General features: G+C 40.4%; 1 protein-coding gene across 1 annotated transcript; it reads left to right on the top strand.

Annotated features, from left to right (window-relative positions):
• Nucleotides 1–3247: 3247 nt before the first annotated feature.
• LOC139697600 (uncharacterized) lies at nt 3248–14624 on the top strand. The gene is made up of 5 exons (XM_071596380.1): nt 3248–3370; nt 8505–8578; nt 9665–9824; nt 12484–12594; nt 14247–14624. Exons 2-5 carry the CDS (start codon nt 8529–8531, stop codon nt 14349–14351), a joined length of 426 nt encoding a protein of 141 aa, XP_071452481.1. The 5' UTR covers nt 3248–3370; nt 8505–8528; the 3' UTR covers nt 14352–14624.
• The last annotated feature ends 3216 nt before the right edge of the window (nt 14625–17840 follow it).

Raw genomic sequence — 17840 nt, 5'->3', positions numbered from 1 at the left:
ATATAATTATCTGCATCTAAGACTTGGGCCTCTGCGGTGGGAGAGGAAAGAATATAATAAATTGTGGAAATGTGGTTCTCTCGTATAGTGGCGATAGAAAAGAAAAGAGGTAAGACGAACGAATAATTGGCAAGTATTTAGAAGAGTGAATTGAGGGCGAAGTCCATGGAAGACTATGGCAAGAAGATGGAACTAATTTCTAATATTTCCACGTGCAAAACTCCAAATGGTGCCGTATTAGAGGGGAAGGCCAAGGATGAATTACGAGAGGCAAACGGCGGAGGACGTCAGAGCATGAGGGGACGAGAATGAATGAAGTGATTGGCGAGGAACAGGATTGCTTGGAGCGTTGCCACAGAGCAACCCTTGAGCTGATAACCTATGATAATGCTGTGCCCTTACTGGAGCAGGGCGTAAATTGAGCGTGAGGAGGAAAAAAAGGGAGGTTTAGAAAGAGAGTTGCGCCACTCAAGGGAGAGGTCGCAAAATGAAAGGTATTGATGGCCAAGTATGTGAGTACATACGTAATGTAAATAATATTGGTCACCAATTTGGTCGGTGACATGATATGCACAGGAGCCGTACACTTTTTAAGAAGCAAGTTGATCTTGAATTAAACCAATAGACTAATGACTGAAATGTCAAAATACGATCATACGAGTTGAGGGAAGATAATAACATAGATTTTGTTAATATTTATTGTTTTCTGCAAACAAGAAGAAATGAAATGTTTCGCGTTCCAAGAATGGCGTGCTACGAGGGTAATCCCAGAATTACCCGACCCAACAAAGAAAACACAAACATTTGGAAAAAATGTATTTATTTTTTAAATAATCTCCTCTCAGCTCTATACACTTTTCCCAGCGATGTTCAATAAGTTCAATAAATTTTTTATAATAAGAACTTTCTTGCTCCTCAAAATAGCCATTAACTGCCGACATCACTTCTTCACGGTTGGAAATAATTTGACCACCGAGCCATTTTTTTAATTTCGCGAACAAAATAATCCGAGCAGGCTAAATCTGGCGAATAGGGTGCATGAGGTAGTAATTCAAACTTTTATTCATGAATTTTGGTCATTGCAATAACGGATTTGTGAGCTGGTAAAAAGGAATAAAAAATATGAAATGCATTATTTTTCCGATGTATAACCGGAGGAAATGTTTTTAATTATAAGGAGTTAAAAACTGTTCATTGCCATGAGCAGTATATGGATAAGAAATGGACAAGTATTGCGAACAATCTCGCCTGAATCCTGAGTGAGAGCGGGAATTTCAATTTCAATTTGAACTACTGGAAAAGATATTTTGGGAATTGCATGTGTGATGAATACTGAAGAAGAAATACTGATGAGAGATTAAACCTTCAAGGAAATAATGGTATAATATTATTGGAAGGAAATGGAGTGCATAAAAAAGGTAGAGAAGTTAAGGGCGGCTTGAATAGATGTTGAGGGGTCTGCCTGTTGAGTGGCGTGATAGGGGTTAAATTTTTTTAAGGCGGCTGGAATGGAAAATAAATGTCATAGTAACAAAAAACTTTTTGAAAAAATATAACAATCGCAAACTATCGAAGACATTCTACCCATTCACCCCTAGGAAAATTCTAATGATTCCGTTTCTCGACCTGTGTATTGGTAAGTGCCAATGACTCTTTTGTCTAGGCCAACCAGACATTTCATATTGACACTTAACTATAAACTAAAGCCAAGAAATTCAAACCCGTATTGTAACGCTTCAAGTTTATGACAAATGAGTCGTTCTCTATGTTTTGATGCGACCTCGCACGATTACTAACCCAAAGGTTGCGGTGTTTGTTCCCGCGATATAATTCCCAGGAACCCTTATGAAAAGAGATGGCGCACCAGATTCCCAGGGGTACACGAGAGAGCTCACGGGGCATTAGAACCTAACCAATTTTTTTTCTTTCGTTGACAACCCTTCAGACCAATCTCGAACGCTATCCTTATAGAGAAGCAAACGTAATGCTTAGGGTAAGTTTTGTAGATTTATGATTTAGATTGTAGATTTGTAGATTTATGTCTAGATTTTTCCACCGCTGGCGATGTCGGTTGGGTAGATATTACAGCTTTGCCGTGGGATACTGTCTATTCATTACAAAGAAACTGCGGGAAATACCGCAACAGTAACTTTTAACGGAGTCATCCGCTAATGAGTATTTCAATGCAACAATTTTTTTATTTAAACAACAAAGTTTAGGAGGACTCCTCGATAGCTTAACTGACTAAAGCACTCGACCGAATATTGAGGGATCTGGATTCGAATCCCAGTCAAGGCGAATGATTTGTACACTCTGAAATTGTTGCACTGTCTATTCATTCTTTTTCTAACATCGTGAAGAAGCATGTAATTTTCCCGAATTAACCGTTCAATTCCAAATAATGCCACAGCCTTGATGTCGGGCCATTGAGCAAGCCCCAGTTAATGGTGCACACCTCAGGCACGGCCGTGATCGCACTCGTTGAAATTGTCGTCCCGTGATGCATCTCCCACAAAGGAACACCCTCTCCAGCCCACTCTCATAGCGATCTCCTGCTTTCCGCCCTCCCCCACCCACTCGCATTTGGTACAACAATACGCGAAGGCACTTTTGTCGGCGTTGCGAAGTCTCCCCGCGTCCGGCGACGGCGTACCTGCGTCTTCGAAAACGTTTTCTTTTCCACCCTTTCCTTTTCCCCTGAAATTTTCCCTTCCTGGTTTCCCTCCTCTCCTACCTCATTCATTTTTCAAGAAGGTTCCAATCCGACAGACGATCGTGATAAATTGAATGTCACCCACCCATCCTTCCCCACCCCGACTTCCGCCCGACCCCTTTCTCTACCTCCCCACCTCTCTCTATCTCTCACCTCTTCCCTTTCTCTGACTCGCGCGCGGTCATTTCATTTCAGGGCGAGCAAACATGCGTGGGAGAGGTGCAATTTTTGTTGACGAGATGACCTTCGAGGAGGGAAAAAAAATCCGAGCTCGCCGTGGAGGGACAGGATGAAAAAAAACTCAAGTGATGAGCCCCGAGAACTGTGTCGAGAGGGGATTTGGGGTGGGGGGAGTGAGGTTGGGTATGGTGTATGAGTGTGTGGTGACCCAACGTGCGGTGCATCGAGAGTCGCAGCAGCGTCTGCTACTACTCCCTCCCCCCCCTTCCTCCTCCTCAAGTACTCTTCCCGTCGTCCACCGTTCCACCCTCCTGTCAATCTCCGCCACCCACATCCTCCAGAGTTCGTCTGCGGCCCCCACCCCACTCGCCGGCCGTCGAATATAAAAGCCGTCCGGCCGTCGAGCTGTGGTGCAGTGTTCCGAAGGCTCCCATTGCAGACGGTTCAGAACGTGACAAGGCAGTCGCACGCAATAACGTGAGTACCTTTACACGCAAAGTTTTAAGCTCTTTGCTTGCCAACCATTTCGGACCCAATTCGAGGCAAGTTGACTCCCGCATCGGGCTTGGTTAGCTCCGTGGAGCGAGATTTTAAGGCTAGAATATTCCCCTTGTTTCGAAGTGAACTTTCCATTCCTAACTTTAACAGACGCCACAGAAAGAGTAGAACGGAGAGAACTCCATCCCTCTTTGAACTTTGGTTTTCCTCTCCCATCTAACAGTGCTTTTCACTATGTGAATTCTGAGGTTTTCGGGGTAGGGAATGTAGGATATCGCTTCCCCGTCTTGTAAGAGTCCACCCTACCTCGGACTCAAGTGGCGAAAGGATTTGAATTCCGGGGAATGGGGGCGGTGATTCAGTTTACGCGGTTACTTCCATTTCATATGGTGAAATGTCAAAATCATGTCGTACATTGTTTACAGCCGAAAACCTTAAAGATTTGTTGAGCATAAGAGAAGACTAGTTATTTTTTTACTGTCCCAGTCACGCGTATGCTGAGTACAATTTCATTTAATTGGGTAAATCAACTGAATATTTCTCACAGAATGGTTGTTCGTTGGATGGATTTGACTCCAAAAGTATTGACTCAAGTAAATAGAATCTTGAAGACCCACTTAATCAGATTTGCTCTTCCTGATTCAGATAGCTTGTCTTTTAATCCCGACGCTTGGTTGTGCGTAAAATGTTCTCATCTGATAATTTAAGTTCATATCGTGTGTCTACGGGAAAAGAGATTTTTTTAAAAGAAGATTTGGTATTCTAAGGTCAGAAGTGGTCGTCATTACGGGTTATATCAATCCAGGGATTGAATTATAGTCGCTCTAAAGACTGTCCTGTTCCCTGCCAATGTCTTAGTTCTCTCACAGCTCCTCGCACCGGCATTTATTACTTGCTTCTCGTAGTTCATACTGAGATTTCATATAAATATTATATGATATATAAATTATATAAATTGTATTGTATTAATAAATTGTATTGTATTGTATTGTATTAAATTATATAAAACATATATAAATTGCCGGCCCCGGTGGCGGCGGGGTAACGTCCTCGTCTGCCATTCCAAGGGTCGCGGGTTCGATTCCCGCCTGGGTGAGTTTCGCTCCATCTAGGGCTTGTGTGTTTGTAAATGTGACCATTGTTATCGTTGTTAATAGTTCGATGTAAAGGCCAAAATGTGCTGTTTTCGGACTTATATTGAATAAATAAATAAATAAAATCGGCGATCATTCCTATTAGCTTATTCGGGAAGTGTTATGGTTCATAGTTTTTGCATGTGCGTGAATCTAAATATAAATTTAAAAATCCGCTTTCCGCTGGAAACGAACTGGTTGCGTCTCCGGAACCCAATCACGTCAGGCATCGTACGAATTCGATACCCTCTCCAACCATTGTAGTTGGGCCCGTGGGTAATGAACCGATCTAATGCCCGAACGATCCGGGTTCGAATTCCGTCTTGGACATAAAAAGACGTAGAAATTAATAATGAATCCTTGTGCGCGAATGTCTATCACGATAAATTTACGGTGTTTTTTTGTCGTATATAGTAGTATATTTCGTAATTTCACAAGTTTCATTCAGAAAATTAGGCATTTCACCACCTCAAAAGCTTCCTTGAGTCCATCAGTTTCTATTCCAATATTAATGTCACAGATGCGTTGATTAATGTAGTCTTATATGATGAAATACAAAATCCCACCATTCTCAAGAACTTATTTTCTTAAATCTCTGCACTGAATCTCTCCATTTTTTACAGTTTTATTTAGTTGCTCCCTTCGTGGTGAATGCAATAACTTTCGCCCGGCTAATCACCATTCAGTCTTGCCGATGCGAAAATTATTGCGCTAAAATAAAACTTAATCTGAGGTTTTTATTCGCACATTTTAGAATTTAGATAAGCTCAGAATTTAGATTGAGGGATTTAAGCTGGGCGAGTATACTTGCAAAACGCGAGCGATTATTCGATGGGTCACGATTTCATTCCATTTTTTTTCTTTGCACTCGAGACTTGTTTTCATTATTATTCTGTCTGGTTATTGACCACTGTCGGATCATGATTCATGCATAGGAGGCAATACCTCCTCTAACTCTCATCCCATAGCTTTGCCCCGGCTGCTCAATTGTCTGCTCCAGTTTATCCCATTCAAGCTAACGCTTATTCCATTTCGCCGCAGCTCGCGATTGAATAATGGGCGAGCATTTGTCTGGGGCGCAGCCGAAGAGAGGTGGTAGAGAGGGACGGCTACTGCATCAAACTCCTTAAGCCTACTCTTGGTCCCTCTTCGGAACTAGAGGGGTTTGGGAGAGGAAAATTAAAATATCCGATCACGAGAGAATAGTGCAAGCGATCCCAGTCACTTGGAAAGTATCTAGATCGTCCCCTTCCCAGTTCGGAAACGAGGAAATATTAAACTCTTCCCTTGTACATATTTAACCCGTGGAAATAGTTAAACCTTCTTTGTGCAGTGATGGATATTTTTAATCATAACCATTTGGGTTTCAATTTATTTTCATTTAACTCGTACTTCAGACCAGGTCATATTGGATTTCAATTGGTACTCTACATTACGTAGCGGACGTGATGCTAGCCGAAGTGATTAAGCCGTGTGAAACTAACTTTTAATCAGTGACGTTTTTTCATAGATAAACACTTTAAAAGAAAAAGAGCACGCAAGTGGATTATCATATAATACCTTCAAATTATTTCCCAAACAATGAAGTACCATTATCGAATTTCTTCTTCATAGCAGTCATATATGTAGGGAAAGCATTGATCACGGCCGGGTTAGCGGCTAATCTGTTGGAAACTTATCCATCGCATTTGACCTCCTCTTTTAACGAATAGTTTTTCAGTGAAGGGAAGGTGCCTCTCCTGGTACTTTCTGCTGAGGCTAATTAATACCTGTACTTCCTTTGTTTTAGTTAAATATTGAAATTAAATGTTTATGGTTCCAAAATGATTTATCCTGAGTAATATATATAATAGCTGTGTCCATCCAAAAACCTACCTCAACCGGTAGAATACCTTATAATAATAATCTTTTAACAACTTATTACTTTATTTTTATAATATCTCGTAATAACTCGTTCCAGTAATTCAGCTGCCTAGGAGAAATGTGGATTTTTCCTCAATTCTTACTACAATTGAGTTTATTAGGTTTCTAAATATTTCTTGGAATACATTAAACGATGGTAGCTGAATAAGCTTGCAACTACAAAAATGAAACGAGTAAGATAAAAATTATGCACCCAGTAGAACGGTGGCTGTCACTTAACTTGAGCGAATATTCATGGATAGAAATTGAGCTTCAGAAATAACGTTTTCCACCCTATGTGTCCCGGCTAGAGACATAAGGTGGGAAAATTGGGATTAATTTAAATTTAGTGGACGTTTATTCACGAGAAATAGTTTCTAAGAGGTAGGTAAATTCGAAAAGATCGCGCAGAAGTGCTTTCGACGCTCACGAAATAAATATCTAGAACCATCCCGGGTCATTCGATTTTTGATTAATGAGCTTCTTCCTGTTCACTTATTTTATATCAATATTGGGAGTCAAAGACGCCTTCCTCAATATATTTTTCGGTAGGTTCCAAGTTTCCAATGAATTGTCTATCATCGCCTAACACCCAAAAAACTAAATAACTTGGATTCAAACATACCTTTCATATTTTAATTCTTTCGCACATGAATTACTTCACTCTTACCTTGAATCCCCATTTCACATTATGGTCAGTATTGTGTCCTCCCTTCGTCCCCCTGTCGTCAATCCAGGGTCTGAGACGGTGATTCCGATTCGGTGAGCAAGGGAAGACGCGTTTTACCATCTCCATACTTAGAATAGAGGACATCATTGTTTTCACGAAAGAAAAATTGACCGCGGGAGTCCAACGTAAATGTACTTTTGAGTTTTCCTGAAAATGCATTGCTCATTTTCCAAATTACATGTATGCTTCTCTGTGCATGCGATAGGATTTTTGAGGGCACAAAAACTTAAAAGCTAAAGCCTGAGCAGCACGGAATTTTATCATGAATATTCCCTTCTAAGAGCAGATGACCTGACTAGATTTGCGCCAAAATGCATTTATAATAAATGACAGTTTCCTACCTTTCTTCAACTCTAGAAAAATAATTTCAAACTACCGTTACATCTTAGAAGTATTTTAATAAAACATGCGAATTTCCGCGAAGCACCAATTTATATTTCTCGTTAAAATGTGAAATAATTGGGCTGTTAGCGGGGGGTTTGAACCTTTATAGGGACAAAGAATTCGTGCTTTTAAAAATTAGTGCCACCACTTGACGTATCTTGGAAGAAAACTTTACAAAAGTTATTTAAATGCAATTTTGTATTGCTTTCTGGCTGTGTGGGATGTATTTTCATGAATTTGCATGGACCCCGACGACGAATCACCCCTTAAGAAGTTGATTCTCGGTGCATTCAGCTCGCGGAGCAAAGCCATTTAATTTTCACATGTAAATGCAATGCAGATAATTTAGGAAATACGTTCTTGGGAAGGTTGGAGTTTTGTATTTCATTATGTAAGGCTACATCATACGACGTGTTGGCGAAATTGATATTGGAATAGAAATTGTTGGCACCAAGGAAACTTTTGAAATTGTGAAATACTTAATTTTCTGAGTAAAACTTGTGAATGTATGGGATAACCTACTAAATTGGATGAAATAAACCCCACAAATTTATCGCAATAAACATTCGCACTCAAGGATTCATTATTAATTTCTAGAGGTCGTACCCACCTGCCTTCGTATTCGCAATGAGGTCAGCGAAGCGGGAAAGGTTTCTCGGTCTTGGGTGGATTACTCGCGGTAATAATCCTCCTGGCTTCGAATTTGCATTTGGTTTGTCGACTGGGACGGAGGGATCCCTCAGTGGGTGACCAAGATGCTAAGAGGTCACCTTGCTGCCGTAAGTGACGAGCAGATGGAAGTGGCCTCGTGAGAGGTCAAGCGGAAAACAAGTGACGGTCACGGTGTTTGAGGATGCTCATTTGATCTCTGTCAGAAAAATGCCCATAAACATGCCCCGCCGCTAACCTTTGAGTATGAATTTCAGCAATTGTTTCCCAATAACATGGTGCTTTCTATTTTCAGGTCAATTTCATCTAAATAATCAACATGAAGGGATTCCTGATCATTCTTTTTGTTGCTGTTCTCCACCATGTCAAGTGAGTAGTTATATGAGTTATCGTTCTTTAATAATTTACACTTTATTCCTTTAGTTAATTTTCCATATATAGCCTCTTATTCTTTTGCGAGAGGTTCTTTCCATGAAGGGAAAATATGCATAAAAACATTCGCAATATTTGAATTGATGATAAAAAAGTAGGTCGTATTTATAATTTTCGATCCCCAATGCGTAAATAATAATTGTATTATATATTTATCATCTATTATACAATTGCTACAAGCAGTTGCTTATCCTTCAAGAATGGAAATTAGTAGCTAAGTCGGTTATATAAATTAAAAATGACTTAATAACTATAGTTAATTCAACAGCTCACTCAGCATACCTCTTAAGAAGGGAAAATTAAAGGTACATAGGATTTTTATACGTTTTTTCGCCGCATAATATTCAAACTCTCCAATCTGTTTTATCGAGTGCATATTTCAACAAAAAGGGCATTTTTCATAATGAGTATTATGTTAACTCGAAGTAAATGAGCAAGATGAAAAGTGAGCATGTATTTTTCACGAAATTTTCAGCAATTTCCATAAGTTTATGCGCATACCATGTGAATGATATGCATACAGGTAGAATATGTAGATTGAAGCACAACAAAATATTAGGAAAATCACAAATCAGCTTAACAGAAATAATTTATTGGCATACAAAATTAACTAAACTCAAGTTTATTCGGCGAGCATTGCGATTATGATGAATCGTGTGTTTTTTTCTTTACTGGCTCTTATTTCATGTCGCCATTGCTAGGCATACTCGGATTCCCTATCAAAATGTGTAGTTTTAGTCATTTATCGTGATAGGAGCACGACTTTCTCGGTCAATTATACCGTGTGGTAATATTTGGTAATCTGTGATAGATAGGTTAGGGGTAGGAGATGGAAGATGTGGGAGATTGGAGATCTGGGAGTGAATCACCACTACCGCCATAGAGGTGTGTGCCCTTGTGGAAGCATTTGTAAACTTCGCAAGGCTGTAGAATATATTTCAGATACCTTCCTCTTTCCACTGTAGACTTCTCAATAATAGTATATATGATTACTAATTTAATCACGTTTCTTTTCACTAACAGTGCTGACGGGAAATGCTCCTGCGGGACCTTCTTGCGTTCTACCAGTGATCCTAACGTACCGGAAGAGGGGTCTAGGATGTACCTTGATGATAGTGGACATGTAGACAGCTGTGAAGGAGATGCCGCCAAGAAGGCTTGCAATGACCATTGCGTCGACAAGGTGAGTGAATTCGTGTTATTTGGTGCTAGGTGGGAAGGACATCGAACAACGGAGTACTACACCTACATAAGCGTAACACCCCACAAGCCGCTGCAAGGGCATGTGTCGGGGGTGTTAAGTCACCAGCCGTGCATGAGGAATAACAATCACTACACCACTAAACAGATATTAGTTTGATCGTGCACTCGAACAAATTTATTTGCATGAAAAAAGCTACTTATATGCAAAAATATCCAATAACAAGATTATTCATTAGCAGGAAAATATTCAAACCATGCGGGAACAATGCTATAAAAATGGTTCTACATATATTCAAGCATGATAACGGCAAAATATAAACCCTAGCAATACTATTCATCCCCTTCGCGCCTGCGATCACATCTATTTTGAACTCTAATCGTGTGTGGTAAAATATTTTAAATCTATCCGCTCTACTATTTATCTTTCCGATTTTACGTGCGTGATCTGGTCTATCATAATAAGTCAGAAACTGTAGAATTTCTTTTAAATCCTCTAACCTGCCTCAAATTCACGCAGTATATTTTACCTGTTATTTCAACCTACGGTCAGCTAGTGGCTCCCATCCTAATTCTTCCAATAGTGTCGTGGCATTGCTAACGATGTTCATAACAGCTTTTCACAAACTTGGCTGCTCTAGGTTGCATTCGATCTAGAAGGAGGTGTAACTTTGTCTCCGACTGAGAAATGGAGCAGGAACAGGAAGGTTATAAGAGCGCATTTCCTGGATAAATGGGAACGGTAATGGGAAACATTAGAAATGGGGAAAATAACCAGGCAATTCCTACCTAGTGTGAAGGATAGAATGAAGATCAACTTTAAAACTTACAAAGGAATTACGCAAATTGTTAACTGGACACGGGGAGTTTAGATCATACCTCAAGAAAATAGGGAAAAAAGAAGGGGACGTGTGAATGCATGATGGAAGAGGACACTCCAATACACAGTCCTTTATTGCCCAATTTATGCCGAGGAAAGATGCGAGCAGGAAGCTGTCCTTGGATATTTGTATAGCATCCAACAAATTGGGAAATATCTACACGAGGAACCGATTAGGAAAATATTCGATAGATGTATCAACAAAAGATAAAGTGGGAACGGGGAGAACGACGGAAAGGAATGGCATGTAACTCATATTTTGCATTTTGTAAAAAATTAATGAAATTGTATTGGGGGTTTAAAAATAAGGTACCCCAAAAAATTGAAACAATAAATTACCGTGTTATAATCGAACGGGTCAAATTATTATTATTCGATCTAGCTCTGTAACTAAGCCTGCCTCACGAGGATCACGTACACTCACTACTTCCAATGACAGAGATTTTTTCGAATCCAAGTTCAAATTCTAGGAATTTTGAGTAATGAAATATAATAAATAATTGATTTGATTCGAATCTTAAATCAAGATTCTTTAGTTCCGGGGTATTTGTTTTTATTTAATACAGAAACAGCATTTCTAATCCAGAAAGATCTTGATTAAAAAAACAGGTAGTTCCAAATATTTAACTCTTTCCGAAAGGCGTCGCCCACAAGATCACTTATGCATCTAAATGAGACCATAATTAATCAGCATCAAGTCGAATCTCAAGTAAAATTATTCGATGGTAGGACTAATAATTCTTATGAAACGTGAAAATGCAATCCTTTGAGACGTATATGGTAGGAGTGTGTTGTGGACGTATTAATAAAACTGGCATTACATCCATTAAAACCGGAACCCGCATACAGAGACTCTGTGGAGGGTAGAAATTTGTTGTCGGCAATATTTTTCCCTTGGGCGTCTTTTGGAAAGAAAATCTGAAACAAGAATACTCCCGCAGGACTGGATGTTGAACTGTTGACCCTGTTACCCTGTTAAGATCAGACTCTGCGACTCGGGTTTCCTTCTGTCCTTCTCCTTTTTGTATTCCTACGTTCCGCCAATTTTCTCACGCATCCATAGTGACTTCAAACGGCCTAATTCCCGAACTGCACCCGGTTAGAGATTAGAATGTCACCGCACCGGGACGGCGTTTCCAACCCGCGCTCCCAGCATTGAGGAGTCCTGCCTCAAATAGGGGTCCCAAAAGAGTTGGATCGTGGCAGAATTCACGGGAAAGTCGAATTAGAATTTAATTATGTCCACTCGCTTTTTTTATAGTTCACTATCGATCACTAACGGGTTTGATACGTGAATGAATTACCTGCCGTCTTAGTTCAACTGCTCGATTAAATCAGTAAAGGGCATTGAGAACGAACTTTTTATGCATTTTTTATTAAATAACTATCACGTTATTTGTCCGTTAATGCTCGAAGATTTTTCAAATTAGTTTAGCGCTGCTGCCAGCGGTGTAAACTGTATGTCAAAGATTGGTTTCATCTCGTAGACGCAATTCTAAGTGGAGTCGCTTTGGTGTTCGATCACATAAAATCATTAGTTTTTGAGTCAATGCCGGTGCGGTGAGTACATGTTACTTTGTGACAAACTTTTCCTTCGATAGGTATCGAACAAAAGGACCTCCCCTGTTATCCTAGTTTTCCGCAAATCACACCTTTACGTGATGTGCTCAAATGTGATGATGCTAAACTTATCCGTCCAAACGACTTCCGGACCTCCTTAGTGTAATTTTCACTTCAACTTATGCATGTTCTTCTTTTTCAGATCGGGAGCGCTACTAACCATGGAAATCTGGATTGGGTGAGACCGAAAGACGGGAAGTCCGTGGGTGACCTGGCCTGCACCTTGCTTAACAGGGATGTTGAAAATAGAGAGGTAAGAGTCTCTCAGTTGAATCTTATTCTTAGTTATCGCCAGCAAACAATTTGGTGTTCCGAAGTATCCAAGAGGCATTTGAGCCTCTGATCCAACGGCAATAACTAGGAATTCTGATTTAACCAAGCGTTTTCCAATTTGTTTCGTCATCTTTACGACACCGTCACTTTTACACATGAAAAATTTCATTTCATTTTTAAATTGAATATTTTTGAAAATTTTCACACTTTTTTAAGCAATTTTTAACTCAAATTGCCACAAGTTTTCAGAAATCTGAACTAAAACTTTTTACTGAAGCCTGTTGCGTCAACAGGCTTCAGTATTCGTGAACAACTCATTGTTCACGAGTGATCCAAACTTAAACGTTCACAAACACGTTGAAGGACCCTTGTCATCCCGGAAAATATATTTTTATTATTATCGGTTTTCTACGATTTAAGATAGGTTTTGGATGGGCAAAGACCGATCTGCGGTAATTTTTTTGCTTTTCCAAGAAAAATAAAACCTGACATCCGACTTAACAAAGAGTCTTTCTTCAATTCCGCTTCTTTTATTCCACTCATCACGCCCATCCTTTCCCCAGCCATTCCCCGCTGGTATAACTTTCTCTCGTTTATTACTCTCTTCAACATCCCATTGCTAATCAAATTCCTTATCCATTTTTCCTGTCTCCATTGGATTTCTCCCAACAGTACTCTCTCCTTCCCCACCATGCCCAGCTTGTCCTCGTTTGTCTTCCCTTCTTTCCAGTTCACTTTCTCCATCCTTTATCTCAAATACTATGTGTCAACATCCAAATGACTTCCAAATAAAAGTTTAAACGAATCTTTTCTTAGCACCCTTACTCAACACCCCTGTCATCAACTCCCTCCTCCTTGTAAAAGTTTCTTTGCTTACCTCAATTCTTCTTCTTAGGTCCCTACTTCTTTGATGATTTCGATCCATTAGTTTGACAGGATATGTAAACTACAAACTACTCGAAGATTGGCATAAGGTTTGTTTAGGGGCTAAAATATTCAATTCCTTGCAACTATTAATTGAAAGTGTCATGATAGAAAACCTCAACTCCTTAAAAATGTTCATAAAAAATGACAGATATTAAAGGCCAATGAAATCTTCGTAGACCGGGATTTGGAAGTATTTTATAACAAAAGGATTCATGCTAGATGTAAATCTTTTAAAATTTTAAGAGTTGGTGGGTGTTATTGCTTCTAAAATTCAATTAATTATTTCTGCTTCAAAGGATAGATGCTTGCCTCTCGGATCACGAATGTAAAAGTTGATTAATGGCTATCAATAGCAATATATTCTTCGACTCCTTTTTTCCGCTGGAAATAATTGCTAGCAACCGCATATATAACTTGCGGATACATAATCAAATTCCTTCCTTTTCAAATGTATCCTTCAGATTTAATATTTTTTCTCACCTATTGCATTAATGCTTGCATGACCATTCATAGACGCCTAGATGAATAGGATAAGAAAGGAGTATTAAACGGGAATTCTTTTCACAAACTTGATGTTTCCTTCTTTTTACCTGAGATGACGTATTTAAAAGGGAGGCTCCCTTGATGTAACCCTTTGCTGTTTTGTGAAAGATTTCGTTGACATATTTCCGAGTGGTGATTCACTTTTTTTCTGCAACTTTTCAGCTCGCCGCCTTCTCTAAGCTTTGCGATGGAGACTGGTTTTTCTCCAAGGCCAGCACCCCTCAATACCTGTGCTGCCGCGGCGGCCGCTCCATCGCATGCTCCTAATTTGAAAAGTCAACCGCCTCAGAGAAACCTAACTGCAATCATTCCAATTGTCCAGCCTTTGAGAACTCCACCACGGACAACGCAGCATGCACCCCAGGAAGCTTCTTTAGGACGTCCAACCGGAGTAGATAGCATACAGAATCAATGATCTATCTTTCATTCAAGTTCTTGGAATGTCTTCCCTTCGCCAAACTGACTCCTGTTGTTTTTGTTGTTAAACGCACTATAGCTAATGTAAGCTCACTACAGTCCAAAATAAAAACTTGAAAAGTATCTTCCCATTTTGATTCGTACCCTGTAATTGACGGAGCCAGACGTTACACATTTCTCACTCTTCAAAGACGTCCGCAACATGTGTTACCGACAGTAAAGCGTTAGCAGAAGGAAATGCGACTGGGTGCGTATTTCAATGAGGGGGGAAAGAGATAATGAAACCCCTCTCTAAAATTCTGTAACGCTAAATAACACGTCATACTTTCAACCTGGTCCCTCTAAATGAAATTATTCAATTTTGATACATGGGCATACATGAATTACATCTTCATCTCATTGAATTGGCCAGTCATTCAGTGTAAGAGTAGATTCAGTGAAAAGGTGAAGTAGACAGAAAGGAAAACAAACGAAGAAGTGGTCCGTATGGTAGGGGTGGAGGGGATGGTTGGGAGGAATCCAAAGGATGCAGGAAAGACGAATGAATTCTGAGCATTTTGTTTATCAATGAGATACTGAAGATTGTGATAGAGGGGAGAATGTTAGGCAAGTGAAGAAGGGGCAGGAATAGGATATGAGTTTTGGACAGAATAAAGGGACGAAGAAGTACTAGGAATTGAAAAGGGCTTATTTTATTGTTGGGGTAAGTTTTTTTGAGGAAAGACTAGGAAACTGCCGCTGTACCGTTTGTTAGCTTTTTTCCATCCAAAACCTTCTTTTGTAGGTAGATTGCCGACAGTAATTATATATGTACATATATGATTATGTAGAATCACTCACGAGAGCAATATAACATTTGGACAGCACAATAGAACACAAAAGTATATATTAGAAAACACGTAAAAAGACACATGTAAGAAAGTTTGAGCTTTCGGCCTTCTTCTGGTCCGACTATATAAATAAATAAATATATATACTTGTATAAATAAATATATATATATATACACTAACCCCGCATTCCAAAAGGAATTAATCGCTTTCCTCCGAGACAACGGCCCTAAGGAGAACCAAGCCCCCGGGGACATCTCCCTCCTTTTTCCTTCCCAACCATACACCCCTCACTTCTACATCCTTCCCAAGATCCACAATCCAAACAACCCAGGCCGCCCTATAGTCTACCCTCCCTTTCCTCTCGCCCAGCTCATTCTCTCACCCCTCCCCCGCCTCCAGTTCTCCCTTTCCCCCGGCCCCCTTCCTTTTCTCTCGCATTCCTCACCTGCCCTATACCAGCAGTCAGTACCACTGTTTCTTCTGAGGAAGGCGGTGCTAAATTCCGTCGAAATTATTAAGAAATAACGTGTATACATTCTATTATATGCAGGAGGAGGGGGGAAGGGTGGGAGGGAGTTAAAAGGTGGGATGGATTGGGGTGAAGTGGTGAAAATAGGGCGAGTTTTATATCCCCCTCGATCACATGGAGTGGGTGTGGCTCTGGGGGTAGGAGGGGATTTTGAGAGAAGCTTGGTGGATTTAAGGAGATCTGATAGATTGGCGGGCCGTTTGAAGGTGGCAGAGGGGCATTTAGGAAGAAGGCTGGAAGAAGTGTTGTGATTTTTGAGGATAGGATATAGGTCTTCGAGGATGAATTTGAGGGACTGAATGCCAGGGAAGTAGATACTTCAGATTGAGGGAGGCTTGGGTGTGTAGGAATGTTTCAGGATTTTTTTGTGAGGAGAGAATCTAGGTATCCTCGTTGGAAGAGGGAGTGGTAAGGTATTCGTTAAGGGATTCGGGATGGTTGCAAATAAGGTGACCGCGGATAGGGAGGGAGTAAAGGGTGGGAGCGCTTGGTATGGGAGGGGTGGCAACTATTGTAATGGAGATATTGTTGTTTATTTGTTGGTTTATTGTGGACAGAGGTCAGGAATTTGTCATTAATTATGGAAGTATTGACGTCGAAGAAGGTGATCTGTGAGGATGAAATGGTCGAAGGGGTGGGTTTCCAAGGCCTATCAACATCCGAGACCCAACGTCGTTCACTAATAAGAATGGTCTGAAGTGTCACTTTGTGGAATCGATTCATATCGGAAATGAAAATACTTTGTTCTTCCTTATTTGTTTTGTAGCTCGTGGCTTGAGTTTCGACTTACTAAGTCCTGATTACGACTTTTTTCAATTGAAACCTGGGTCTTGGATGTTGCAGTGCATTAGGTTGAACGAATTGTTTTCTTTTCCGGTCGTGCATTAAATCCACCTCCTCCCTCTCACTCCTTCCCTATCTCCGTTCAACTCTCTACCCCCTTTCCCCTCCCCCAACCCTTTATCTCTCCCCTTCCCCGCCTCCCGTTCTCTCCTTCCCCCGCCCCCTTCTCTTTCTCTCGTTTACCTCACCAGTACAACTAGAAGAAGACGGAGCTAAATTCCGTCGAAATTATCAAGATATATCATTTGAGTGTTCTTTTTATATATGCTTAAATTGTTTGTTGCTGTCGAAGTTTTTTATTCAACACTTCCGTGTTACTCCGTCGAAATATATATATATATATATATATATATATATATATATATATATATATATATATATATATATATATATAATGTATAAAATTTAGCACTAGTGGACACAGACAAAAACGCAGAAACAAACAAAAAAGAGACTCACTAAGTTTTTGAATTTTCGGTGATCGCAGCCACCATCAAGGAAGATAGAGACAGAGCTGCGGGGAATACCAGGGCTGGAACGATGGATGGAAGGAGAAGGTGGGGAGAGATTTCGGAGGGGAAGCGTTAGAAGGGTGGGGAAAAATGTAGAAGGTGATGGGGTTGGAGGGGGGATGAAAATATGTTTGGAGCAGGGTAATTAATGCCTAATATTGATTCCTGGCCAATTCCAGGACTCCAAGAGTCAGATGAAGGATTGCTCTAATATTTTGAGTTTCAGTGGAGGATCAGAGGATCACGTATATGTGGGTCGTGGTAGTCCAGCGGGTAGAGTGTTGGACTGCTGACTGGAGGGGCAGAAGAGTTAATGCGGGTTCATGGCTAGAGTTGAATTCATAATGCACCTCTTCCTATAGCCCTTCTTAAATGATTTCAACCACTTAGAAATTTAAGAATGTAACAAAGCTGAGCGGATCGTGGCAATCCAGGGGGTACAACGTTGAACTACTGACCGGAGGGTCCCGGTTTCGATTCCCGGGCAAGGCACTCTGGGCACCTGCAGCTCCAACCAAGCTATGTGATTTTTCGGGTACCAGATCATCCTGGGAAACCATAACCGGCACAGGGAAAGGAACTGCCCCCCCCCCCCATTCACTGATGTGTGAATTTCACCACGCC

This window comes from Hetaerina americana, unplaced genomic scaffold (genome assembly GCF_022747635.1).
Source record: "Hetaerina americana unplaced genomic scaffold, ioHetAmer1.1.p SCAF_8, whole genome shotgun sequence".
In the NCBI taxonomy this organism is placed as follows: Eukaryota; Metazoa; Arthropoda; class Insecta; order Odonata; family Calopterygidae; genus Hetaerina; species Hetaerina americana.
Note: the sequence above shows the minus strand (reverse complement) of the source record. Positions and strands in the feature narration are given on the sequence as shown.